The sequence below is a fragment of the Calonectris borealis genome, chromosome 28 (assembly GCF_964195595.1).
Source record: "Calonectris borealis chromosome 28, bCalBor7.hap1.2, whole genome shotgun sequence".
NCBI lineage: Eukaryota > Metazoa > Chordata > Aves > Procellariiformes > Procellariidae > Calonectris > Calonectris borealis.
This window is the reverse complement of record NC_134339.1, coordinates 6,477,796-6,504,696: the sequence shown is the minus strand read 5'-3', so window position 1 is coordinate 6,504,696 and position 26,901 is coordinate 6,477,796. Positions and strand designations below refer to the sequence as shown.

Sequence of the window (26,901 nt, the reverse complement as noted above, 5' to 3'; positions counted from 1 at the left end):
ATAATGCATATATGTTCTACTCCCTGTGACATATGTGTTTGATACACACACATACACAAAATATGTATTTAAGTGGATGTAACGTGTGGAATACGTTTGTGATGGGAAGTACCGGGATGCGCAATTTTAATCATGCAGGATTCTAAGATAAATTCAAGGTGGACTATGTTTTTCAAGTATTGCTTATGATTTCGCTGAACTGACTCAGAGAAAACAATGAAGTTCAAGGGCTTCCAGTCCCTTACAGGGTTCAACAACCAAATCACAGCATGCTGGAGATTTTTCTGAATACCAAAGCCCCTTACATTTTTCCTTTTCATCTATAATCAAACAGCACTTTCCCCCCCTTGTTGCTAGTGAATGCATTAGGGTCTAAACTTTATAATCTCCAGAGCTGTTTCCTGGAATAGATGCAAGCTGAGCACTTGGTTAGGGACAGCCAGGAGGCTGGGAGAGATGATTACCTTCAGGCAGTCTCAGCGGAACATCCCAGGGTTCCTACAGGCACAGCCTAATGCGGGACTTACAATGCTGAACAGACTTCCATTATGGGGGCTGGCTATGTTGATGCACATCCACACATAGAGAGCTCCTTGTTAAAATGCACACCAGTGGCTCCAAAATACAGCAGCTCAGTTGGGGTTCATTAACAGCAAAATCATTCCAAGGGACATTGTTTCAGAGAGGAAAGAATTTCATTTCTGTCAGGATTGGTTTTTAGTTGCATATAGCCTGGAGATTCTGCTAAGGATTGTGTTGAAAGTCTACTTAGACGGAGACTGGAGCTTGGTTGTGCAGCCACGCTGAAGGCTTTAGTAGGATTAACTTGAGATGTACGTGCAGCATCTACCGCAGTGGGACCCCAGCTTACAAGGTGGGGCATGTTAAAATAAATTTGTATTAAAGAGGTGGCTTTAAAGCATGTCTGTGCTACAGGAATCAGTAGTGATGTGAGAATTGCTCAGCTATGTGTCATAGACTCTGCACTGCTAATGGAGGATCTCTGCCCATGACAGTAATGGGAGAGCAAGTCTGCTTTGTTCTGCTCTCAATATTCCCTTTCAGCAAGCACACCAGCAATTGCCCCAGACCTGTACAGCTTTTGAGATGGTGAAGGGCTGCTGTGATGAGGAAATCTAGTCCATTTTAATCAGCAGGTATTAAATAAACAAAAGAATTATCACTAATAGATACAAATGGGTTGCCACACAGCTTGACCGTCAACTTTCTCTTACTTGTTTACCAGGGACCATGCACTGGAACATACAAGACATCTAATGGTTTGTAATACACTGCAAGTAAACTTCTAATTACCAGGTCTAAGAGGGGAAGGAATAAAAAGCAACTAGGATGAAGCTATCAGTCATCATAGCTTTGATTTCTTGTATGGAGTCTTGCATGAAACATGCTGGGAGCTCTCATCTCACATGTATGCCATTGCTTCTCAGGAATAAGTCTGGTGCCTGTTCATTCAAAGCTCAGCTCTGTTTTTAAAATCTACTCTCTCTGAAAGGGCTGTCTTTAAAAAAACCAAAAAATTGTACAGCAAAAGGGACAAAATTGCTCCTCAACAAAGGGGGCTATCAACAGCCTGTCAATAATGTGCCAAAGGCCAGAACATGCCTTTCAGAGAGGCTCTGCAGCCTCAATGTGTACTTTGAGAGCAATTAAGGGACGTGAGCAACATGATGATTATCTCATGGGTGACATTTTCATTGGCTCTTTGGGAAAAGAGAGAGATGGGTTTGAGATGGCTGTGATCAATGTTCATCCTAGTCCCACATAAATGGCAGGAGAACATGTGGTAGATGGGCCTGGAAAGCAAAATGCACAAGGAGCGGGGGGAGGAATAGATGATGAAGACAGAAGGATTTTAAAATCCTAGAAGCTGAAAGAAAGAGCTACAGTGAGAAGTAGAAGGACACAACCTGAGAAAAGAGAGTGGGAACATCAGGAGGGCTGGCAGGTCTCCAGAGGCTGGGGAGGGCAGGAATAGGAGACAAAGGGACTGCAGGATTCCGGGTGGAGAAGTACAGGAAGAAGAGGGGAACGGATCCCCCTGAGAGAGGAAAAAGTCCAGAGAAAGTGACATAGACATGCTGTGCTTGCACAGGGAGAAGTCTCTTGTAGGCACATCACCATGCTTCTTCCTTTTCCCATCACAGACCCTGTACCAATGGGCAGCATTGTCCCAGACCAAGCCCATGGTGTCATGCACCTCATTACTTTATCAGGTCACAGTTGCACTCCGAGCCTAAGGAAGAAGGAACAGAACATTCCCAGACAGAGACTAAAGTGATGTCTTAGGACAAAAGTGCAATTATGATTACTCTGCTTTTTTACCAGCATATTCCCATCAGTGTTGTCCATCTATCCTTCCTTCACCTCTTCTGTCTTTGTGCTGCAGGTACCAACAAAAGCCCAGAGCTGAGAGCAGATGGGAATGCACAGAGGCAGGCTGTGCTGGATGGGAAATAAATGCCATTCGGGTGCAGAGACATGACTACACGTAAGAACCCCAGCGCAGTGTCTGAGTCTCATTGCGTGGTTACTAATGCCCAAAGGATAAGAGGAGCCTGGCTACTAACCCAGAAATACAAGCTGGCTCAGTGGCATGAATGCAGAAGAGCTCAGCACAGACTGTATCCCGCATGGACAGTAAAGGCAGAGCACGACACTGTATTGCCCTCTGGCATGAACACCGGTGCATGCAACGGGGACCAGTACAGAAGTGAGTGCCAAAGAGAAGCCCAGATGTTGCACATGCCCAGCTGTTTTAGAGCTAGGCAAAATGTTTCATGGAAAAAACATATGCAAAAATGCAGATTTGGTTATACTATTTCCCCAATTTGCTGAATTGCTTGTTTAGGAAAACAAACAATTTTTGCAGAAGAAAATGTTGCTTAATTTGCTATAAAACAATCTCCTTCCTGCGTTTCATCTGATGAAAAAATTGAAAATGTTAATGCTGAGCAAAATCAAAACTATTTAAAAAAATATTTGGAAACCTTCCCTGTCCCAAAAGATACTGTTACATTTCCAGCTCCTATCTTTTCCAGTGGTGCATGTATCGGCACATATAAGCATGTATCTACATTTCTATGTGCATTGCTATTTATACACAAGTGCATGTTCACATGCTGCGCAAACAATTTCAAGCAGATCCGACAGATGTAAGCTTCTGCTCTGCATTCTTCAAGATTGTCTTCTGAAGAGGATCTTAATAATAAAAATAATGTTACGTTACTAGTTAAACATTGGGAATAACTCTCCATCATAGGCTGTGCTGAAGACAGAAATCAACTGACGTGTTCACTCTGGAGGACTCCCCCGGGGTACCAGCCGAATGCATTAACAGTGCATTTCTTCAGTGAGCTGTGATGGGAAGAGCAAGGAGCAAAAAAGAAGGTAAAGTGGTTAAAAACAACTTGTATTTTTAGACCCCAGTCTCCCACAGAAATCTTTGGAGATGCTGAGCGCTCCACTTCTGAAAATTGGGCCTCTTATTTGCAAGCAGAAATAATGTTTGAGAAGCCCAGCTGAGACTCTTGTTTTTTTTTAAAACTGCCCATAATATTTTTCTCTAGACCAATTTGCTGTCCTGATAATTAATCTAGCTAATGGCTGGGTTTTTTTTCCTTCATCAGCAATTTTGCTTTTTGTTAACACAAGCAGAGAGAACATGAAGAAACAATCTCTCGGAGGATACAGACTGACAGCAGTATTGCCATCTGACTAAAAAGAACTCAGACATACGCATAATCCTCAGGAAAATTCATCTCCACTCTCCCAACAGACCCTGGTGAGAGCCCTTGAAGTGGTAATTAAAGTCTATTGAGTGGCAACTGCACCTGTTTAGAGAAGGAGAGTGGGGGTAAGAGGTGCACAAAGGGAGACGAGCAGCACGGAGAGGGAGTGCGTGAGAGGAGCTGCTGGAGGTGGGGAAGAAGGGAACTGGAAAGAAGGAAAAAAAAGTGTTTGTTGGAGAAGTCAATCCAATAAGATGTGCGTTTCCCATTCTTCCCTTTATTTGCCTTCTGCACCCCTTCACACACGCAGCCGGCTTCCACCCCACTCTCACACCCACTGATAGAAACTCCAGGGGGTTTTCCCCAGCCAGCCTGAGCCCTGGACCAGCTGCTCTTCTGGTGTAAATCAACATAGTTTCACTGAAGTCCTTGTGGACTTACAATCAGCCAGTGCTCATTTACGCCCGCTGGAGATCTGTCCCAGTGACACTCATTAACAGTCACTGGGCTTCTCAGACGGGCAGCCGGGACGTGCCAGTTCTTGTCTTTTTTTCCCTAGAAGAGAGCACATCCCTTTGTGTCGGCTTTGTCACCCCGGTGCAAATCCTACAGCACCTGGGAGGAGTAAATCAGAGATGTTTCTAGATTTCGGCAGACGTGTCTGAGAGCACAGTCTAGGCAGAAACTGAGGGAAATGGAAGAAACTAGAAAGGTGCAATGCCATGTTACCAGTAAGGCTGCTGGTTTTGCATACATGCATGGCTCCCAAATGTTCTGACCCAGTGTCACTTCAACCGTTCCTGGGGTCTATAGGTGAAGCCATGCAAAATGGACTTATCCATAAATACTACTATCTGTGGATTTTTCCATGCCTTTGCAGACCACCACTGATCCAAGGGCCACAACTGGGGAACCACTGGTTGTGTCCAGTGAATTCACAGACAGACTTGAGGGCCAAATTCTGTGGAACCACAGGAATAGGGCACTTCTGCTAGCTTCAATAGACAGTGCTGACTTGTGCCACTAGATAATTGCACATTGGTTTGCTAATGGCACAAACCAGCAGATTAAGTGGTAATACAATGTTGAAAGAAGGACACACAAAGTGGTAGAGGGAAATCCTCCAGTGTTTGAGGAGGAGAGTAGGAAAGAGAGGACATTCTTTGGTATAGAAATCTGGACTGCCCTAGCAACCAGGGAGCCAGAGACCAGCGCTGCACAGCGATCTAGATGCATGGTCTGGGGAAATCGTCATCTTGAGACCCGCAGATGGATAGCAGAAATCGTGGCTCCTTCTGCCATAATCTCAGCTTCATCTCTGATGCCAATAAGCAGGGTTTCATGCTGTTTGCCCTACTGGACATTTCATGAGGCTATAAAAACTTAGCACATCGCCTTTGCATTAGTCAAAGATCCTGACAATAGCTTTTTTTTGTAGAAGTAAATGATCACCCCTTATACTCTACATATCCATACGCACTACTGAAGCCTACTCATTTAACTCCCTTTATCCAACCTAAAAATGGCTCGCTTTCTGTGGTACTACGCATTTACAAAGGCCTTATAGTAATATAAACTATCCCTTGTCACTACAATTCTGTATGTGCCCCAGCAATCAACTGGACTAAACCAGGATTCCTGGGGTGAGAATAGAAGAGGAAAGAGTTTCATCCTGAGAGCACCCTGAGGCTGAGCTGAGCAAATGATTCAGGCAGAATAATTTGACTGGTGTTTACAAAATTTTCTCTCTCACTGGACCTGATGGCAGCTAGTCCCCTGTGAATCCCTGACCTTCATACTCTGCAGGTTGCCTGGGATGGCTGACATAAACCACAGGACTTTTTTTCCTGTTCCCCGATTGTCAGAGCACACAACAATTCTGGTGTAAATGTTGTTGCATCTGCTTCCTACAAATACTACTAGCAATGCCTCTGTAGCATGCTCTCCTGATAGCTGTGCCAGGAAATGCCTCCTCATGAATGAAGATAGAAAGGAACATGCATTCAGCAAAAGCCAATTCCTTTGTCTGTTATGGGTGGGATTTGCAATTAGTTGGGTATCTGATCCAACCATTCAGCTACAGTTAATAGAGACAGACAGATATCTCTGGACAACAAGTCAACCTACCAGTCATGTCCTGTCTCAGGGTGACTGCAAAGGGAGCCTACATGACTCACTTAACACTAAAAGCCTAACTGTTAATAGGCTAAAGTTACATGAGAAACATCATAACTAAAATACCTTGCTTGCCTCCTAAATTCTAGCCTTGTGCATTAACAAAATCATTGGGTAGATGGATACCATGTGATATATTGCCTCATTTCTATCTTTTTGCTCCCAAACACTCCTTTCATTTTCTCCTTTCAGCCCTCCTGTTCCTCTGCCTTTTTCTCTTTCCACCTTCTCTCTGATTGCTGAGCAGCTTTTTGACTTTTCTATCAATAAGTCTAAAGAGCATTTGAACCACTCTGTTTCCCCCTTCTCTCCTCCCTCCAGTTCCAAGTCAGGCAAGCTCATCGATCAGAGGAGCTCAGGAAATATCTGGTGTTTTGTTGTCAGGATGATAATAACATTGCAGTTGTGAATGGGCTGCTGCAGGCCTGATCATGGACACCTGCAGGGTTTGTTTAATTGCATTTAATGACAAATCCTATACAGAGGAGCATTGCCAGAGAGATTTATTATCCACCAAAGAGGCAAAGCACAACAGCTCAAAATATAATTTGCACTGAGCATTTTTCCCCCTGCCTCTCTTTAAACCATTGTAATAAATAACAAATCGGGTAAAGTGGGCACCACCAGTCTGAGAAGGAGGTGGGGACAGAGGACAGAGATTGAAACCAAAGGAAATAACAGCAATAAGGCCACACTGTTCTTTCTACCATCCCTGTGGTCTGGTATATAGGAAATACTGTTTGTTTAATTTACAGCCTGGAAGTGCAGCTGGGGATCTCTCCGTGATGAGCCAGCCTCTTCTAAGATAGCTGGAGGCTAAGCTCTTGAGTCCCCACTCTTTCTAACCAGGCTTTTTTTCACCATGTTCTGTAGCTAAGTTTAGATCCTATCTATATAAACAATTATAAAGAAACAACAGCAGCCTCTCAGCACCATGGGGTTCATCTGCCACTGTTACAAGGAGCCATAAGCTTCCACACTGTTGAAATCTCTGGGACAAACTAGAAGTGGCAGATCCCATCCTGAAAAATATCACATTGAGAAATACGGCCCTACAGAGACATATCACGCTATTTGAAGTCTAGACAAAAGTCTCACACACCTCTGAGCCTGGAATTTATGTTTTCTACTAAATACCTTGCTCCAAAAAGGGAATGCATGTGTGTAAAAACAGCAGAGGACCTCATCCCTTGCTCAAGCTGAACAGTTACTTCTTCTATTTTGATTATTACATGATTGTCTAGCAATAATTTGGACCTGGTGTATCACTGTGCTGGGCAGCGTTGTTCCAGAACAAGGACTGTGTTCTTGTCACCTGAAATTACAGTCCAGGATAGCACTTCAGAAACTATCTTCTTTCTCTCAAGTTCATTAATCTTTACAATTCATTGTCTCTTCTAATTATCCTTGGCAGAATACTGAATTGTCCTGGGCAGTTTATTTCTAAAAATTGTCTCACCCCCCAAAGCCTTTTCATTTGATACACTCTGTGGTAGGGCAGAGAGGAAAATACATGATGTTTTAGAGGAACTGCCTTAGTTTAGGAAATCCAAGGCCAGGAACAGGCAGGTATCACAGTAAAGCTGTATTCAGTGTGAGCAAGGGGTGCATGCTCACCACTGTTCCACTTTATATTCAGATTAAATTTTGCACTTTAAACCGTGCACCTCGGGAAGTTTGGGGATGATGGCAATCTTGTATGAGAAAATATCACCCTTCTGCAGTGTTTGGTCTCTATTTTAAAGTAGGTAGCAATCAGCAGTTGGCAATGTCATTACACAAACACGGTGTAGGGTAACACCTGGACTGCAGTTTTATCTGATTTCCTGGACAATGGCAGTATCACTAATACCCCCTGTTAAATAAGACCACCTGGACATCTCCTGGTATCAGCTCTAGCTATCACAAACACACTTGCTACCTAGGCTAGCACAATGGACTGTTATCTCCTGAGCAGCACAAATCCCCAGACTGAAACAACCCATCTGGAGTTTGATTAAAGTGTCCATAGAAAGCACATATGTTAAAAAAAAAAAAAAAAAAGAGAGAGAGGGAGGGAGGGACTGGACTGGTCTCCGTGAGCTTGCATGGGGCACAACCTCTGTCAGCAGCAGCAAACCCTCTCCTTTTGCTGAACACTCTTTCTCCTTCTATGAAAAGAGCCTTTCACCACAGCAGCTCTGCAGAGCTGAGGCTGTTGAGGGATACTTTTGTTTCTTTCCCTTTTTTTTACAACTGCTTACAAAAGTACATTTAACAGGCTTGGTTTGAAGACGGGAAGGATGCCGTCCCTTGTTTGATTTCAGTGGCTGAGGTAAGTAAGCCTCACTCGGACAATGGTGGTCAAAAGGAATAAAGTAAGATCCTTTCCATGGATGTGAGCCAGCATTGTCCTTTCACACCTTATTCATGCCATATGCAGGTATTAACAGAAAAAGGATGGGTAGTGGAAGCAAAGCTAAACCTGGGTGAAATAAAGATTGCTCATCAACAAATTCAGAGAACAGGAAACAGCAAAAAGGTTTTGTTTTTCTTGCTTAAATCAGCCTCTCAGTAGGATTCCAGGAAACTCAGCACTATCATTATCTTTTTCTTTGCTAACTGATTCCTTTTCTCTAGCATTTTGGAGTATGTATCGCATTTGCTTATTTTAGTCAGACCAAAATACAACTGAGAGATAGACAGGTTGACAGAGCACTCCTAGAGAAGTTTATCATAGGGTAAGGAAAATGTAGACCCTGCTGAGCCCTGATATCCCTGAAAAAACATTATCCAAATTTTTATAGGCATATATAGTCTCCTGAATGAGAAAATGGAGCAGAAACTCATAGATACAGTCACAAAACTGGACAGACGATTATAGTGAGATTTGACACGGTCTCACAAAGAACAGTATTTTTTTGCATTGCAAAAGGGCAGCATCCATCCCTGAAATGAGAAACAAGTGCGGGAAGAATGAGAACAACTGAGGAAGGATAACAGAAGAAGACATGCAGTAGGACGTCCCTAAGGAGGAAGCGCTGCTCTCGGTGGTCTGGCTCTGTGTGGAAGACTAGTGATTTTGTTGTTCTCATTTATGAAGGTGACAACAAATCATAGCCTGCCATACAGCACAGACCTGCACTCTCGCTGGCAGGGGAAGAGCAGCGGTCCAGCTGCCCACGGAGAGCCCTGTCTGCGATGCAGCCGCTCTGGATCTGAAAGCTAAGTATGTATTTAAGTGCTTTGGTATGCTGGAGGTCGTATTGTGACTTACTCTGCTCCTCATTTCCCATCCCCTTGAAGTTAACCAAATTTGGGCTCTGAGTGAAGCAACAGAAGTGTCTATGAAGAACCAAACTGTGGGGCTCATCCTGCAGCCCTGAGCAGCCCTCCCTTAGCACGGCACTCACCCCTTTTAACTTCAAAGTGATTTCGCATAGAAATCAACTATCATTATCTTCATATTGTGGATTGAGAAAAGTTAAGCGTCTCGCTCAAAGACTCCACAATAACTCCGTGGCAGAGTTAGGACTCAAACACCAGCTGCTGAGAGCACGGAGGTCTGCTGGGCACTCTGAGACCTGCTTGTACCTTGATGCCTGGAGGGGATTGTTTTGAAAGTCTAGCCCTTTGCTTCCAACAGGGTTTTAAAAAATGAAAAGAACAAATTTTCAATACCACCCAGAGCCTCTATTCTGAAAGGTATTTAGGTGTGAAAATGAAACTCCTGAATCCTGCCGAGGCCAGTGGTAAAAGTAAGTACTGAAATGTCTTTAATAATTTGGGTTGTTGGTGCTGTCGAGCATTTTCTTTCTCTCTTTTTTTTTTAACCTAAACAGGATATGCTCAGCATTGCACACTTGCCATTGTTGTTATGGCATATGTGATTTAGGAACTTAAGTCCTTTTGGCTTTACCTTCAACTAGGTCACTTAGGTTGAAAACAGAACCCTACTTGGACAATTATCTGTAGAGCTGGTGCAGCAGAGCACCAGAGCATATTACAGCAAATGAAGGTGAAGACACTCCACTGACCTCCAAATCTCTGTGCTTTGTAGTTTACAAACATACTTTACAGTCCTTGAAGCCAGTCAATAACATCCAGGTTCTTAGTGGGTCCTAATACTTCTTTGTTTGCAGCTGGTATTGAACAGGTTCTATTTCCTACGTGTCTATCGACCTGTTGCAACTTCTTATGCCAGTCTTTGCCTCATTGGTGCCTCTGTAAAAGGAAGCAGTGATTCTTGCCTGTTAGGAAGATGGCTAACTTAGTTTTCTGTCTGTCTAGAAGTCTGTATGTCCCTCATTGCTTTTGTATTTGAGCACTTTATTCCATCACAACTCCTACAGGAGAACTGTGGCAGGGGATAGAGGTGATAACTTGCTAAAACACACAAAGGAAATTGGTGGCTCCACAAAAGCAAACTGAGCCTAAGGCTTAGGTCCAAATCTGATGCTCTTGCTACCTTGCCGTTTGCCTCAGAGCCAGTCTTCTGTCCTTTCTGGAGAGGGAGGGATCCAAAGATACCATTGCTATTATCATCTTAGGTAATCTGTGAGGCAGGAGCAGAGCAATGCTTATCCCAGGAAATGTATTGCCAAAAGAATTTAACAACTGTATAAATCGCTGTCCTTTGATGATGCATGAAAGAAAAGATCCATGTATCATAAGCAAGAACGACTCACACTCCCCCTCTCTTTTACTTCCCCACTGATATATTAAATCTACAAAAATTCAGAGGGCAGCAGTGCAACCATTAATGTTGAAATTGCCAGGCTGGTGTCTAATGTAAATGAAACTACATTGATTTAGTGTTACCCAACATGCCTCTCCTGCTTGTTCATCTTCTGCAGTCTGATCAAAATCCTTCCTTCCAGGTAGCTGTGGCCTCATGCCCTATATAAGCACAGAAAATAATGTCATCACAAGCCTTAATGATGAAGGTAGTTATAGGACAAAAGCCCCTGCAGCAAGTTGGGTATTGGGTCATTGTTCCTGCTAATGTCATGGTGCCATTTCTCGCTATTTTTAGAATCGTTCCTTTTGTACAGCAGATTTCTCATGTAGTTGCTTAACCACATAGAAGATCTTGTCTTTACTGGACGTAGTAGCAAGAAGCCATCTTCCTCTGACTTCTGGAAATCAGACAAACCCCTAAAAGCTGAAGAGATTGATAAAAACTTGGTACACAGCTGCCTGCAAACCTGAATTTAAACTTTGAAAAACCGAGGATCTCGACTCAGTCTGCTGCTAACCCTTAATGCAGGGACTGAGTGAGCACTAAGACCTTGCAGAAAAATTTTGCAGGCATCTAAATTATCTGCTTACAGTTTCAGAAGTAACTTGGGGATTCAGTAAATCAGCATGGACCTAGTTCCTAAATTATTTATATGTTTTTGGAACTCTTAGCACATATCTAAACTTCTCCACATTCTGAGGGAAGAGATGTGGAACAACGGGTTAGGAACTTTTGAGCCTTTCATGCTAAAAATGTTCCAAACTATATATCCAAGCCTTTTATTGTTTTCTACTTTGTGTGTTATTGTTGTCTCAGACACCTTAGCATGAATTAAAGTTCTTTGGCTTTGGTTGTCCTATAAGCACAGAAGATGCAACCTGTAAATTCTGAGTTTGCAGTCTAAACAAGCAAGACAAAGAACAGTTATTATTCCCATGTTATTGGCAGGGAAATAAGACATACGAAGACTAAATGACCAGCCCAAGGTGGGGTCTCAGCCTAGATTTCTTAAGTCTCTGCCCAATACTTTAGCCACCCATTCACTTGCTTTTTTAAGTACTCTGTCATTATTTCTGTGAAGAAAATTATGCAACTCCTCCAGCAGCCAGTACTGTGTAATTCAGCTTGTCTGAAAGGGAATAAAGAATGGCAGTTTCAAAAAAATTTAACCCTCCTGCCACACAATCTGGCAGCCCTGTCAAAACGTCTCATTTTTTATCTTCTCTTCCTCTGGTGGGTACTTAATTTCCCTCTATATTCTCAGAATACTGGCTGGAGCTTTATCTGCATTACCCTACAAAACCTTCACAGAAGTCTCCAGGGCCTTGTGGAGGACGTATTCTGTAGACAAGGGATGTGATAGTTTTGAGCCCTTCATTTCTATCCCAGGTGTTCAGATCCACCCTGCGTTACCCATAGCTGTCACTTGCATAGGAAGGTTTCCTGGCAGCTTCTCTGACAAGCAGCAGTAGCTCGAGCTCTGCAGGAGGACACGGGAAGCACCCCTGTGTACAGTCCCCCATGCAGCACTGCATCACTCAGCCACGCTTTAGATGGGGTGTTACACACTGGCAAATCTTTTATTCCTGATTGCCGTGTCAATGGAAGTAGGAGCTGCACCCCTGATGCCTATCTGGTTCAGGAGAGTCTCCACCTTTGGGTGATGTCTCCATCACCCTGGTGCCCTGGTTTGGGACACTAATTATTTCGGTGGTGACCTCAATAAGAGAAGCCAAAGGACGCAGAAGAACCAAAGTGACAAAGGAATTTGATCAGGACGAAGCAGGGTGCCTCTGGTTTCTGCCCCTCACAGAGTGAAAATCCTGCCCCAGCCCTTTCAGGCTGATGCAGTTACAGCCCATCCGCTCCAGGCAAGCAGCGCGGCCGCCCCCACGTTCGGCTGTCTTTGACTTCCCAGACCAAATAATCCATTTACAGCTGGGTCGGGGGCGAGGTATTGAGGCTCGAGTACGTTTAGTATTCACGGATCTACAGGGAGAGGCTGTTGTGACACTACTCCTTGTGCTCTTTCTTCTCTTTCTCATTACTAAGCAATTTCTTTATTCATGGAAAAAACATTTTCATCAGCTGCACTTCTACCCTGTGATGTTTCTGACAGCCCCCCCAGCCTGGGGGCAGGCTCCGTTAACAATTTGGGACCTAAAAAGCCTACCTGGTGTTCCGGTGAATTCCATATGCATTCTACGGAGGGGAAATTAATAGGAAACTTTAGTTAATAGATACTTCAGATAAAAGTGTGAGTGCATCTGATCACCATAGCAACATGAAAGAGCCAGCAGGGAAAGGAAATGTCACTGTGTCTTGCCTTGACCTGCAGCACAAACAGCCTAAGTGCTGTGAATTTCACACATGGATGTTTGCAAGTGGGGACAGAGAGGTGTACAGGTACACACCCCCGCATGCACATAGCCTGCTCACGCATTCGGCGATTAGATATTTGCACGCAGCGAGCTGGCGCACACAGGCACGCACATGAAGGCTGACAAGTTAATATTAAAATGGACCACATGTGCCCAAACTCATCGCTGACAGCTATTTACTTACGAGAACACGATTTTTAGCTTGTGACCATAGGTGCGTATTTGCACATCTGTGTGCAGAGGGGACATGGGAATACTCCACCTAGCCAATATTCCAGCACACGCAGCTGCTCCTCCTGTCCCAGCACGCAGGAAACTGCACTCGCACAGCATGGACACACTGGAGATGCCCAAGACACCCTTGCTCCTTTTCTTTTCAAGCATGAAGCCGCTGTGTCCCCAAGCACATCGCACACGTAGATGACGCACATCGCGCGTGTAGGTGACACACTCGCATGCACAGTCAGACCTTGTGTGGGAATTCTGCCACGGACACTTTGTCTCTGGCTCTCAGGAGCGCTGAGCACCTGCTGCTCCCGTTGACTTTAACAGCTGCTGAAGTGAAAATTAGGCCCACGCTGTCTGTTATGCAAAAGCAGTTTCTTAGCAACAAAAATGATATTCTGTGTGAAGGCAACATGCATTAGCAGGATAATCCTAGGTAATTCCAGACAAGACCTAAATGGGTGGATGGATGGATAGACTGAATAATAACGAGACAGAATAATAATAATAATGGAAATAACGAGGCTAAGCTTATTTCCCTGGAAAGGAGAAGAAACAGCTATAAATAAAATACAACAGGAAAAACCCTGTGCCAATTCCCCATACAAAGATTAGAGCCACTTAAATTCAACTTATACCCTAAAAATAGGTTCTGGTAACTAAAGCTTTGCTCATCTAAGCTAGGCTATTTATTGCCTTGAATATTTTTCCCTTACTCCAGCCATGTATTACCATTCAGGAACAGAGAAAGCCGTACATCTTGTCCTACGGCAGGGATCAAAGGGAATAAATCTGTGTTTGCTGTTATGGACGAGGCTTTGCTACCTCCAGACTACCTTGCCCTAGGCAGAAAAGCTGTACTTTAAAATGCTCTACCAAACCCAAATGATTCACTACAATTAAAACCACGACAGACTAATGCTGTACTAGCATGCTGTGTAGCTATTTTGAAGTTCAATCGGTTCAAGGCATTTAACAGAAATAAAACCTCCCATGAAATTTACACACGCTGTAAAGTTATAGAAAAACTTTTACGGCCCAGGTCGCATCTGCTTGGCACAGAAAGGGAGATCCCGGGTCACCTTTCCCGGGCGCCCTGGCACAAGGACCAGGGTCTCTTTCCCGTCCCTGGGCCCCATCTCACTCCTGGCTCCGCTCCCTCCCGCCCGCCCCGGGCCCGAGTCCCCCAGTGTCCGCGGCGCCGGCCCGGGGGGCAGCCAGGCCCCGGTCCGGGCCAGTCTTGTCCCCCTGCGACAGCCGCGGCCGCTCTGGGAAGGAGCGGGACAGGGGACGGGGCGAGCCCTGCGCCCCACCTCAGCGCCGCTGCCGCAAGGGGCCATCCCGCTCCTTGCCCCAGCAGCCCTTGCCGTGATGCGGCGCGGGGCGCGCTGGGAAACGCAGGCTCGGCGCTCCCGGCATCCCCGGGGAGGGACCACCTTCTGGGGACAGCAGGACTACACTTCCCAGGGTGCCCCGCGCGGGACTGCGGGCTCCGCCTGCCGCCCCTTTCCCGCTGCCTGCCGGGAAACCGAGTCTCCGGGGAGCCGCCCCTGCGGGGCCAGCCGGGCTGGGCCGGGCGCGAGACTACATTTCCCATCGTCCTCCTCCCGCCCCGCCCCTGGGTTCTTCCAGGCGCCATTTTGTTTCGCGTTACAACCTGAGATGGCGGCCGGGCGAATAGACTGAAGGTTGCTGTGCTGAGGTGAGGGGTGTCTCGCCGGGCGCCTCCGGCTCCGCAGGGCTCCTCCCCCTCGGGGGGCCGCCCTCGCCCGTCCCCTGCCTCGGGCCGAGCTGAGGGCGTGGAGGAGCAGCCGGTCCATGGCCAGGAGGTGGCCGGTGCCGTCGCCGCGGCCCCCGTCGCCATGGACCTGCGTACGGCTGTGTACAACGCGGCCCGCGATGGGAAGCTGAAGCTGCTGCAGAAGCTGCTGGGCAGCCGGAGCCGGGAGGAGCTGGAGGCGCTGACGGCAGGACCCGGCGGGGGCGACGGTCCCGGGGGAGGGAGCACCCCGCTGCTGATCGCCGCCCGGCACGGGCACCTGGAGGTGGTGGAGTACCTGCTGGATCACTGCGGCGCCCGCGTGGAAGAGGGAGGCTCAGTCAGCTTCGATGGGGAGACCATCGAGGGGGCCCCGCCGCTCTGGGCAGCCTCTGCTGCCGGGCACCTGGGGGTGGTGCGCAGCCTCCTGGATCACGGTGCGTCAGTGAACCAGACCACGCTGACCAACTCCACGCCGCTGCGGGCTGCTTGCTTTGATGGGCACCTGGAGATTGTGCGCTACTTAGTCGGGGAGCGTGGGGCTGACCTGGAAGTAGCCAACCGGCACGGACACACTTGTTTGATGATTTCTTGCTACAAAGGGCACCGGGAAATTGCACGTTACTTGCTAGAGAAAGGGGCTGATGTCAACCGCCGGAGTGTGAAGGGGAATACAGCCCTGCATGACTGCGCTGAGTCCGGCAGCCTGGAGATCCTGCAGCTATTGCTCCGCTCCAAAGCCCGCATGGAGAAAGATGGCTATGGCATGACTCCTCTGCTAGCTGCCAGTGTCACTGGTCACACCAACATTGTGGAGTACCTCATCCAAGGAGGGCTGCAGCAGGAGGAGGAGGAGGGTGCAGGGAACCAAAATGGGACCTGTGCATCAGGTGGGAGCCATCAGAGGTGCTGCAGCGCTGACAAGGAAACTCCTCAGGGCTGCGATGAAGAGGGCTGTGAGAGATGTTGTGCCTCAGCTTCCAGTCAGGATGAGCAACAGATCCCTAACGTGTTCTGCACTCGAGAGGCTGCTGTGGAAGCACTGGAGTTGCTGGGTGCTACATTTGTGGATAAGAAACGTGATCTTTTGGGAGCCCACAAGTACTGGCGAAGGGCAATGGAGCTTCGGTGTGAGGGCGGGCAATACCTGCCTAAACCTGAGCCCCGGCAGCTGGTGTTGGCCTACGACTATTCCCGGGAAGTGAGTTCGCTGGAGGAACTGGAAACCTTGATTACTGATCCAGATGAGATGCGCATGCAGGCACTGCTGATTAGAGAGCGCATCTTGGGTCCTTCCCACCCAGACACTTCCTATTACATCCGTTACCGAGGGGCAGTCTATGCTGACTCTGGCAACTTTGAACGCTGCATTAACCTGTGGAAGTATGCTCTGGACATGCAGCAAGGCAACCTGGAGCCTCTCAGCCCGATGACTGCCAGCAGTTTCCTTTCCTTTGCTGAGCTTTTCTCTTACGTGCTTCAGGACCGCTCCAAAGGCACTTTAGCTACCCACTTGGGCTTCTCTGACCTCATGGGAGTACTGAGCAAAGGGGTCCGGGAGGTGGAGAGGGCGCTCGTGCATGGCAAGGACCCTGTAGTTGACTCGGCGCAGTTCACCAAGACACTGGCCATTATCCTCCACCTGGTCTTCTTGCTGGAGAAGGTGGAGTGCACCCCGGAGCAGGAACACCAGAAGCGCCAGACTATCTACCGCCTGCTAAAGTGCAGCCCCCGGGCCAAGAATGGCTTCACTCCTTTGCACATGGCTGTAGACAAAGATACCACAACAGTGGGGCGTTACCCCGTGGGCAAGTTCCCATCGCTCCATGTTGTGAACTTGCTTCTGGAGTGTGGGGCTGACCCAGATAGCCGTGACTATGACAACAACACCCCGCTGCATGTTGCTGCCCGTAACAACTGCCCGCTGATCATGAGTGCCCTAATGGAGGCTGGAGCCCATATGGATGCCACCAATGCCTTCAAGCAGACTGCTTATGAGCTGCTGGATGAGAAGCTGCTCACCAAGAGCATGATGCAGCCCTTCAATTACATCACCCTCCAGTGCCTTGCTGCTCGCGCCCTGGACAAGCACAAGATTCCCTACAAGGGTTTCATCCCCGAGGAGCTGGAAGCCTTCATTGAACTGCACTAGGGCAGGAGAGCTGAAGTCCCCAGCCTTTCCTGTCACCTGTTTCACCCCGCAGAGGTAGTGCAGCCTGGGATCTCAGGCCATCCTTGCCTAGGTGCCGAAGGCCATTGCTGTACCGAGACGGGCTGCAAGCTTTGTCCTCATCTGTCACCATCAAGCTGGTGTGCACAGGGATAGGGGAGGAGGAGGCTCGAGAGCTCATGGCTGTCTCTCACTGTTGTCATCTTCAGGTACCAGGTATCTCCAGCGCACTGTATCCAGAGAAGGCTGCAGCCCCTGCCCTTTTCCATGCCAACTGTCTTGTCCTGAGAAGGAAGGAAAATGGAGATCCCTGGGACCTGCTGCCTCTCCCATTAGTGCTGGATTAACTCAGCGTTAAGCTTTGGAGCAGCTACACATCACACATGTGCTCTACCCCTTCCCATCCTAAATACCGAACAGATAGGAATGCAAGTGAGGAATAAAGTATCTTCCAACTAATTCTTTCCCCACCCCCTCTCAGATTTGGTACAGTATGAGTCTAACAGCCAAGTGGCCTGTGCTCTGCTGAGGTAGTTGCCTTGCATGGCAGTAGGGCTGGGTATGCTGAGGATGTTTTTTTTTCTCCCTTGGTTGGCCAAGTAGCCAGTGGTGTTAAAGGCCTGAGATTTCAATGGTTGTGCATAAAGCTGGGTTATTTTTTCTCTTTTAGAGCCAGGCCCTATCTATGCTGCAAGACTTCTTCAATCCTGTAACATATAGTAAGGTCAGTTCTGGTTATATAGTTTCATCAATAGATGTTGGTTTTTATGAATGGGGAGGAAAAACTAGTACCTAAAAAACAAAATACTAATGTGGCGTTCAGGCCCTTAGCTTGCCCATTCTGCCCATGTTCACTCCCTTCCCCACTCGGAGGTCCTTTAGCTCCAGAGGTCAGCAGGGATTGAGCTGTCCAGGGTGGATATGGCCAGGTTTCAGGGCCAAACCAGTGCACTTTGAACCGTCTTTGAGGATGCGCTCTTGCAAGCCCTCTAGGATGGGAGGTACTTGTAGCGTGGGTGGTGCTTGGGGGGTTATTAAAGCAAGTGAGTGTTGGTGGCATGTTTGCATGAGGGTGGTCTGAAGGAGGAAGCAAGCAAGAAAAGAAATTTAAAGGTGCCTTCTTGTTTTTCTGAGGTTTATTAGTATCAACCGATTGGGCTCTGTTAATTATCCCATTCTGAAAACCTACGTGGAGTGGGTTGTTAGCATCTGGTTTTGGCTTTTGGTTCTTTTTGTAACTTTACTGAGGATGGTGCTACTTGGAAGATTGAATTTGAAATCTCATTTGGCTGCTATTTGGGCAAGCTCCTTTCCTTAATTAGGATCTGCACACAACTTGTTTTTCTCTTCAAATCCATAGTCTCAGGGTAGGTATTTGCCTCCATTAGCAGAACCCTCCTTGGTGATAAACAGTCAGTGTTGGTAAACATGATGCTGTTCCAGCAGTTTATCTTCTTGCAGGGGGAGTGACTGGGCTTTGGCAGCCTGTGGCTCATTTCTTGGCCCTGGGCAGAGGGAAAGCACAGTTGGGGGTGAAGCAGCTGCCTCTGAGCTTTGGGAAAGGTCAAGACTGGGAGAGCAGAACCCTGATAAACAACCATGCACTATATGCTACTGAAGCTTCTCTACTTGTATTTATAAGCCAGCATATCCTTATGCCTCAATAATGCAATGCTCACTGCCCCTTAAAGATACTGTAGATCTGCCATTACATTTTTGCAGTGTTAACTATAACATTTATTTATAAAGCAAGGAGGTTTAACTTTTATTGAGATGTAAAGTGCAGAGTTAGTTTAGCTACATTCTATTTTTTTTTTCCTTTTGGCTGAAACCTGAACTAAACTGCAGGAATGGAATTTGTTAATTTGTGAGCTGATGAGCGCCCTTAACTTTAAATAATAAAAACAAAAAATGGCTGCTACATTGCAAGTGCCTTGGACTTCTTGCTGGTAAGCCTCTATTTTCAGCTTGTTTCCTAGGGATGGTACACTTGTGGGTACAGAAATACTGGGTGTTTGCAATCCACAGATGTGATTGTTTCATTTCATCTGAATTTACTCCTGGGAGAAGCTAATCTGTATTGCAATTGCAAACATTTCCCCTGAAAAAGGGTAACACTGACACTGAAGTGACACCTTTCTTTATATACTTTGCCTTGTCTTTTGATGTAAATGCAACAGTGTGAAAGGATGCTACTCTGTTGACTTAGATATCACCAGCCTTATATACAGTTGGGACTGTGGGCACTGCAAACAGGAAGAGGGATGCAGTGTGGCTATCATCAATTTATGTTTTTTGACCCCAGAGCGGTCAGTGGGAGGTCAAAAGCAGACAGAGGAATTAAAGGTACTAGAGTTAGTTCCACACAAGAATTTGGATTTCCAAAAAATGATCGGCCTTCGCCAGGGAGGATGGGAGCAGATTGATAAAATATTTGAATGTCCCTTCATTGATTGCTCCATCCTCAAAAAGAATTCCTCATGGTTTGATCAATGTTGCTGCCTTCTGTTTCCTTTGAAAATGCTAGACATGACATTTAAGCAGTGTCTGCAGTTCTGTGGGACATGCTTCTCCTGTGAAAATACTACTGCTCTGCTATAGGCGATCTTCAGGTGTGCAGGTGAGCAGCTGCCACTGCAGGTACAAGGAACCAGATAGCCTCAGGACTGAGGCAGCGGCTGATCGTTCCTGAGTGTGGTGCTCTCTGACTGCAATCCCATCCCGTATGCAGAGCTGCTGTGAGGAGGGAGATGAGAAGGGAGTTCTTCCACAGCTGGGATGGGGAAGCAACTCTGGAGCCACAATCTTGTGATCAGATAGCTGGGGGATCCAGTCATGTACAAAAGCCTCAAGGAGGAGAATACTTTGTGTGATAGAAAAGGGCTTTAAATTTTTTCTTTAACGCATAAATACTCTGTAATTAGATAGTAAGGACCCAGCAATTAGATGTTAATAGTAATTACTGGGTGGGAGAAATCACTGCATGAATTCAGGGGTAATTACAATGAACGGTCCTTATTTCTTGTAGGTGTGGTCTGGGCCAGCTCCAGTATGTGGGGCAAAACAAGGAGTTGTGGGGAGCAGTGAAACGTTTCAGTGATGATTTTGTTATTTGAGTAATTATCTTGGACAGAGTGTGGAGTTTTTTTTTTCACTGGGGTGGCTACAGACCCTCCTGTAGCACGCTGCTCTCCAGGAGCCCTTCTGTACACTGCAATGAACAAAATGTCTTATTCCTTTCTAAAAACCTGAGGTGTGCTCTTCTCTCTCTAATACTGGTAATTGGCCCTTGACAATAAAGCCTCCCATACAGGTTTCTTTAGAAATGCAAAAGTGGTGAGAAATTCACGGGGTTTTCCTGGAGCCACTTGCTGGTGCCCTTCTGTGGAGCCTCCTAATGCCGTAAAGTGGCCTAGAGCATAAAGATAGGGATACCGTGTCAGCCTTTCCCAGGTTCCCAGAGAAATTGGGGAAGAACGAGGGGGTCACAGGCACACGTGCACTCTCCTGGTGAAAACAAGGCCCTGGTGGCAAAGCTTCCTCTCCAGGGTGAGCAACAGCAAAGAGGGCCCTGAGAATGTGGGAAGAGTGAACCTGCCGCTGTGGTTAAACCAGGGCTGTGGCTCGTAAGTGGAAGTTGCTCCCAATAACCTTTGAGCCTCTTGGCCCTCCACACACTGTACACTTAAAAGAACCCCAACCCTACAATGTTTTACAGTCTGCCATGTCTTTCCCTCTCCCTTTCTCCAGTCCAAGCAAACTTGATGTGACTATGTTAAGGTTGTTTACAAGCTAGAGCAGCTTCCAGTTGACTAGTTTTGCATGACGTTTATTTATAGAAAGCAGAAGAGCTGGGGCAGGAGGGATGTATATGTTTTCTTCCAAGGGGAGGGACTGTCCTGGTGGCTGCACAGCAACAACTGCAGTGTGACAGGAATTGCAGTAACACAACACCTATTCGAACAAAGGTGACGTAGAGGAGAGAAAATAGGGAAATAGAAGGAATCCAAGCCCTTGGAGGATTCCAGCAGACTCTATAAAGAGTAAATGAGTTAATCCATTGTCACTGGGTCCTTCAAAGTTAAAAGCCAAACTGTTTCAAAGCTGGAAGCCAACAGCTGATGGCAGCTTTTAAATAGCAGTGCTTTTATGTGGTTCTTGTTCTGCTCAGGACAGAGAAGGCTTTGATTTGTCTGAGCCTGTTGTCTTGTGCTAGTTCTCAGCCAAGGAGGTCCAGGAAGAGCTAAGCCTCCTTGAGGTGGGGGGGATGGAGGCAGAGAGACCAGACAGATCCGTGAGAAAGGACCTGCGGCGTCTTAAGGGGAAATTCTGTGGGATTTAAATCCAAAACTCTGACAGCCACTGCTCTGTGGCAGTTTAAGAGTAGGGGCACGTCAGCTCTCGGCTCCTACATCTGGGGGTGCCCAGGAGCTCCAGAGCTTGCACTGAAGTTCAGTCAGTGCCCAGGCTCTCCAGCATCATTCTGCAGACATCCTCGGCCCTTCCTGAGGGACATAAGCTGCTCGAAAACAAAAAGGCAGCAGTTGCAGCTTTCAACACAGGGCAGGTGGAGGGGACTGTCCTCCTTTATACCGTTACCTGCTATCCTCTGAGGAGCCAGGACTAAGGAGAGACTCCCATTCTGTTCTCTCCTCCATGCTGGCGATTCATGTCTCAGTAGTGAGCTTTATTTAGTAGGTTGGTACTTGGTTGGGAGGGCGAGCTTGGTGCAGAACGAGCTTGAGGTAGATTGAGCCAGAGAGGAAGGGTGAGAATTGGACAGTCTTTAGCCTAGTGACCAGAGTGCTCCCTGAGAGGGGATTAATGTCAACTGAACAGTCTCTTCTCCAAGGACTTATTAATGTCTTTCTTATGCAGGTGTTGGTTGTAAAGCTTGGATGGTTCTTAGACAAAGGCTGTAATCCAGAATTAGGCCCTGTGAGTGCCCAGCTTGGCAGGATGGCCTGTAGGAGTCCTGCACTTTGGCTGCCAGACTGTGCTGGCTCCTCTCGATTTGAAGCGTTCTGGGACAGCTATTCAGAGTGACACGAGTGCACGCACATTTGTAGAAATACCCGAAACGGAGTTGCCTCCCCTGTATCAATCACACTGGCCCTCGAGGTCCACTCTAATGAGGACTTGGCAGCCCTCGAGCTCTTTCCTAGGGTGAGGAGTAGGGCTTGCATTGCCCTGCAGTTTGCAGAGGCCCCAGCACAGGGTGAGTTGACTCTAGAGCTCAATGCTGTTGGCTGGGCTCTGGTCCATAGAGGGAGCAGTCCCATTTCTAGTCATCTGGTGTCTTTGGGCTGACCTCTACTGACAGAGCAGGCAAATGGCCACGGCAGAAGCCATCGGAGGAAGACCGTGGGGTCTGGGGCTTTGCTTCGGATGCCCTGCTTGTGTTAAAAGCTCAGTAGAGATCTGCGTGGTACAGCCCTCACCCCGGTCCTGCAGAACACCTCTCCCAGTCCTGGCCTTTGTCCACCCCTCTCTGCTCAATGCTTTTGTTTTTCCATCAAACTTTTTCTTCAAAGGCAATAACATAAATAGGTGGAGTAATCTCTGTAGGGAACATTTCTCTGTGCAACAGCCAGTCTAACAGGGCCCTGGTCCCACCTCTGACTTCCTACAAGCAGGTAAGAATGGAGGAGTGAACACTCAGCTTCTGCCTCCTCAGACTTTCTCCGCATTTCCCCCCCCTCATTCCACCTTCATTAATTTTTTTTTTCCCAAACACAGCTTTACTGTAAGGATTCTTATTTAGCCTTCTAGGTGGTGTGTAATCTCAGTTCTTTAACAGAGTTTTCTTAAATACAAAAATACTTCCCTTCAAGCGATGCCTCCAGGGCCACATGGGAATTTTGTCTTTCACAAACAAAAAATTTCTCTCTCTGTAGTTTCAGAGGGGAACTGGGAAAAGTGATCTCTTGATGCCTCAGCCCAGAGGCCCACAGCCTCTCAGAAGGCTGTGAAGCTGATTTCCTGAACCTTCCTGTGTGTGAAGCAAGAGGCTTGGGGGAAATGGCTGCTGGTGTGCTGCAGCAAGGGGAGCGCGCCATGCACGCAAAGTAGGTGTTGGTGTGAAAGGCCAAGAGGATACTGTGCGACCCTGAGCAAAGAGGACTGGAAGAAACAGTGGGACCTCGTGGTGCATAGCACCTTGACAGGAGGCCACAGCGACTCCCCAAAGCACCCCCTGAAGATTTTCCCTCAAATGATTTGGTCAGCAGCGGATTATGAAACAGAACCCTGGTGTGCCATCTCCCAGCCCCCTCCACCCAGAGGTACAAACATGCAGAACAGTTTTCCTGATATCCCTGACTGCCCCTTTGCTAATTCTACAGGAAAGAACCAGAGAAACACAAATAAATTAATTAAGATTTGTTTATAAAATCTTCCAGTAGCTTCAGAAAATCAGGAAAAGAGTTTACTTGAAAATAAGCACAAGGAAAATGGTCTCAAGAGATTGCAACCTCTTTTGTCCAACAAAAAAGAAGGTAATTTTCTCCTGTGCGCCAAGAAAGTGGCACCTTTTACCCACAGTGAAATAAGAATAGTCCCAGTCCCAACAGAATCACTATAATTTAGGATTTGAAACTAAGTGTGATGTCTCTGGCCTTGGCTGACCTGCTGTGTCTGATCAAGCATTCTACCTGGTTTCTTCCTCGCTGCCCTGTGGACCTGGTATGACAGTTTCTACCTGCATCATGTTGTGGTTCCCAATCTGAACCATTCGAGCGTGTTGAATGATGAGGGGCGGGACGCCTCCAGGACCTAGCATCATGTTGTAGTGGCCTGATGGGAGATGAAGTGGTTGGAAAGGAGGGGGACCCATATGAGCAGGCATGGGGTGACCAGTGGGGGGAGGTGGGTATGTGGCAGGAGGGACAGTTGAAGTGGGGGGGCACCACTGTCGGGGTGATTGCTCCAGCAGCTGTGGATGTGTTGCTGACGGAGGCACCTGGGGAAGGGAGCCAAGGTTCAGAGCAGCTAATTTCTGCACTGTTTGATACCTGTTTGATTCCTGATACAGCTGTAGTTTTCTTCTCTGCATCAGGTCCCACATGGCTTTCCTCTCATTGATCCTGCTGGTGGTAAAGGTGTTCTGCACTGTTCTGGAGAACCCAGGAGAGTTCTCATCCAACGGTGTCAGCCCACCGAGCATGCTGGGAATCTGACTCCGCTCCAGGGGGTTCTCCTTGGGTACAAAAGGGATGACTGAGTCGCGCTTGGATGGTGTCAGGATGGACTCCATCAGAGCAGTGTTTGTCTGAAACATACACAGGTCGCATGGGAAGTTCTTGGTCAGCAGAAGGATAATGAAAGCAGAGTTTTCCATAGCATCCTGGAAACAAGTCAGATGGCTGCGTCCGGCAATGAAGAAGTCCTCACAGAGCGTGGCACCGTTGGGAACCCCCATGTTCTCCAGGAGAGACTTGATCCGATGGGCAACAATCTCATCTTCACTAGCGTGCAGGACAACAAAAGTGAAGAACTTTCCCCCATCTGGCTCTGATGTGGGCACTGCTGCTACAGGAGGAGGAGGAGGCCAGGCTGGAGAGGGGGATGAGTGGAGGGGAGGGGGATATGATAAGTTGGAAGGACCTTCCCGAAGAGGAGGGGGAAGGGTTGAGGAGAAGGAATAGGTAGGAGGAGGAAGGGAACAGGCTGAAATGGAAGCAGATGCAGAGTTAGAAGAAATGCCTGCTGGAACATAGGAGTCCTCCATAGACATGTGGGCAGGACCAGTATCCACTGTAGCTCTTGAGTCAGGAAGACCTGTAGATAATTGCTTTTTATCTTGCTTTTTGTCTGTGCTTTCTTTTGGTGCATGAGGTTCTGCTGCCACTGTGCTGGAAACATCACTGCTTTCGACAGGTTGGTTCACAGCACCCAGCGTGGGCAGCTGCATTTCGGGAATAGGGAGAGTTGGATGACATGAACTGACCTGCAGAACCTTCTCCGGTCGGGGGACTGGGGCACCTGTGTCCTGACCGGTATGAGAGTTGGGTCTGCTGGCCCAGCTTGTTTCCTGCAGGCCATGGCTCTGTCTGTCCCCATCAGGCTGTCCAGCACCGCTGGTGCTCCCTTCGCTCAGCTGGCTGGGCTGGGGGACACATTCATGGGAAGAAGGCTGGGTGTGAAAAACAACTGTTGGCGATGCACTGATCTCAAAGTGACTGGGCAAAGAGGGACTCCCCAAGGAGCACAAGGTCTGTGGGCCTGAAAGGTCTGAGTTGCCTCCAATCTGCACTGGGGAACTTCTCACCATGTAGTTTGGGCTAGCCATCTGGAGAGGTCCAACGCCCACATCAGATCTCAGCGTCTGAAATTTGTCACCTGGGCCCACGCTGATAGCAGAGCCATGTTTTTCCTGGTCCTCAGCTGGGATGCAGTTGAGCATGTCCTCCTGAGTTTCCTTGCTGGCGTTGCAGGCTTTGGTGGCAGCCTGGCAGGCTTTGTCCATGGCTTCATGACTGCACAGTTTTTCCTCCACCAGCACTGAGTAGATCTGTGCCAGAAGCGCCATGGCACCTGCATCCAGCTGGGGAAGCTGCAAATCCTCCCCATCTTCCTGCACTCCTGCAGCACCCAGTTTGGTCTGGTGGACGTACTGGGCTGCCCGGTTGTCTCCCAAGGCATCCAAACAAATTCTTGCATCCACTTCTTGCCCCAGAGTAAGAAGGACCATGGCTTGCAGTAATATACTGCTGGGCCCAAGTATCAAGTGCTTCAGTTTATATTTGAGGCTAAGGAGTTTATCTTCTGGGATCTGGGATAGAATATTAAAAACGTCCTCAAAGCTTGGCTGGAGCTCGGCGCTCTGTGCCATCTCATCAGCTGGTGGCCCAGACAATGGACTGAAGCGGCATGGATGGAAAAAGCATATTACAGCACTTGGAGTGAAGGCTTGTTCCCCTGCGGTGCTCTGTGACGGCCCGGTCACGCTTCAGGTACTGCACAAGTGATAGCTCTTTGCTGCTCAGGGGCTCATCTCAGAACCGGGATATCTTTGTCCTGAGGAACCTGCGAGAAGAACACAGGACAACCTTCAGAAATGGTGATGTAGGGAGCTGGGGGGTCCTCACAAGGCTTGCGGAGCTCCTGGGCTCTCCCTCACAGCTCTCAAATATTTTTGCATCTATTCAGTGCTTGCAGGTCTGCCAGTGCTCCACGCATTGTTCCAACTCTGTTATTAAGCAAAGAGCAAGTTCTTTGCATTAATTTCACATTAATTACAATTGTTTTAAAATAATTGCTGAACTAATAATGTATTTAGATAAATCCAAGTGTCTGTCTCCTCCGGGCAGCCAGTTCCAGTGGCCTAACAGGCTCCTTGTGATGGGCAGTCGAGGAATAAAGCGCGCTTAGAGGAAGCCCTTTCAAATTGCTCGTGCCAGGAGGGTTGGTAACCCGCACACATCCAGTGTCAGGCTGCCTAATGTAATTGTGGACGTTATCTCCATCCACATCTAATCCCTGAGCCCTGCTACACCCTTGCACTCACCAGAGGCCTCTGACCGGGGTTAAATTAAACAGCAGAACTTGTCCGGAGTGGAGGAGCGGGTGCCCGGAGGGTCCACGGGCAGCTGGCAGGACACTGCTCACAGGCACTGACTGAGCTTGGTGGAAAAGCTTTCCCTATTTAAAGGGAGCACCAGAAAATGCCCCAAAATAGCTCTCAACTGGGGAAAGTTTATAATTTCAAACTGTTTTTTTTT

General features: G+C 47.6%; 3 protein-coding genes and 1 long non-coding RNA gene across 7 annotated transcripts in view; 2 read left to right on the top strand and 2 right to left on the bottom strand.

Moving 5' to 3' along the window:
* Positions 1-8,715: 8,715 nt before the first annotated feature.
* LOC142093811 (uncharacterized) lies at positions 8,716-14,684 on the bottom strand. The gene is made up of 3 exons (XR_012677539.1): positions 14,564-14,684; positions 13,210-13,627; positions 8,716-10,802 (listed from the first exon to the last, which is right to left on the bottom strand). It is a non-coding gene; the product is annotated as an uncharacterized LOC142093811 (long non-coding RNA).
* A 192-nt stretch (positions 14,685-14,876) lies between these two features.
* FEM1A (fem-1 homolog A) lies at positions 14,877-19,100 on the top strand. Its single transcript, XM_075175324.1, has 2 exons — positions 14,877-17,215; positions 17,389-19,100. Exon 1 carries the CDS (start codon positions 15,113-15,115, stop codon positions 17,159-17,161), a length of 2,049 nt encoding a protein of 682 aa, XP_075031425.1. The 5' UTR covers positions 14,877-15,112; the 3' UTR covers positions 17,162-17,215; positions 17,389-19,100.
* The window catches only part of UHRF1 (ubiquitin like with PHD and ring finger domains 1), a 60,925-nt gene continuing 51,848 nt past the window's right edge, over positions 17,825-26,901 (top strand). The window contains exon 1 of one of the 4 annotated variants that reach the window (XM_075175315.1): positions 17,825-17,903. The gene's annotated coding sequence lies outside the window, so the exon portion shown is untranslated. Of the gene's footprint in view, positions 17,904-26,042; positions 26,134-26,901 lie in introns of those variants that run through there. The other 3 variants (XM_075175314.1, XM_075175317.1, XM_075175316.1) reach the window with 3 other exon arrangements.
* TICAM1 (TIR domain containing adaptor molecule 1) lies at positions 23,323-26,012 on the bottom strand. The gene has a single exon (XM_075175322.1). The coding sequence runs from the start codon at positions 26,010-26,012 to the stop codon at positions 23,829-23,831; it is 2,184 nt and encodes a 727-aa protein (XP_075031423.1). The 3' UTR covers positions 23,323-23,828.

What these genes read in the sequence shown, in the direction of transcription:
- TICAM1 (XM_075175322.1), bottom strand. Translation starts at nt 26,012, where the DNA reads ATGGCACAGAGCGCCGAGCTCCAGCCAAGCTTTGAGGACGTTTTTAAT.
- FEM1A (XM_075175324.1), top strand. Translation starts at nt 15,113, where the DNA reads ATGGACCTGCGTACGGCTGTGTACAACGCGGCCCGCGATGGGAAGCTG.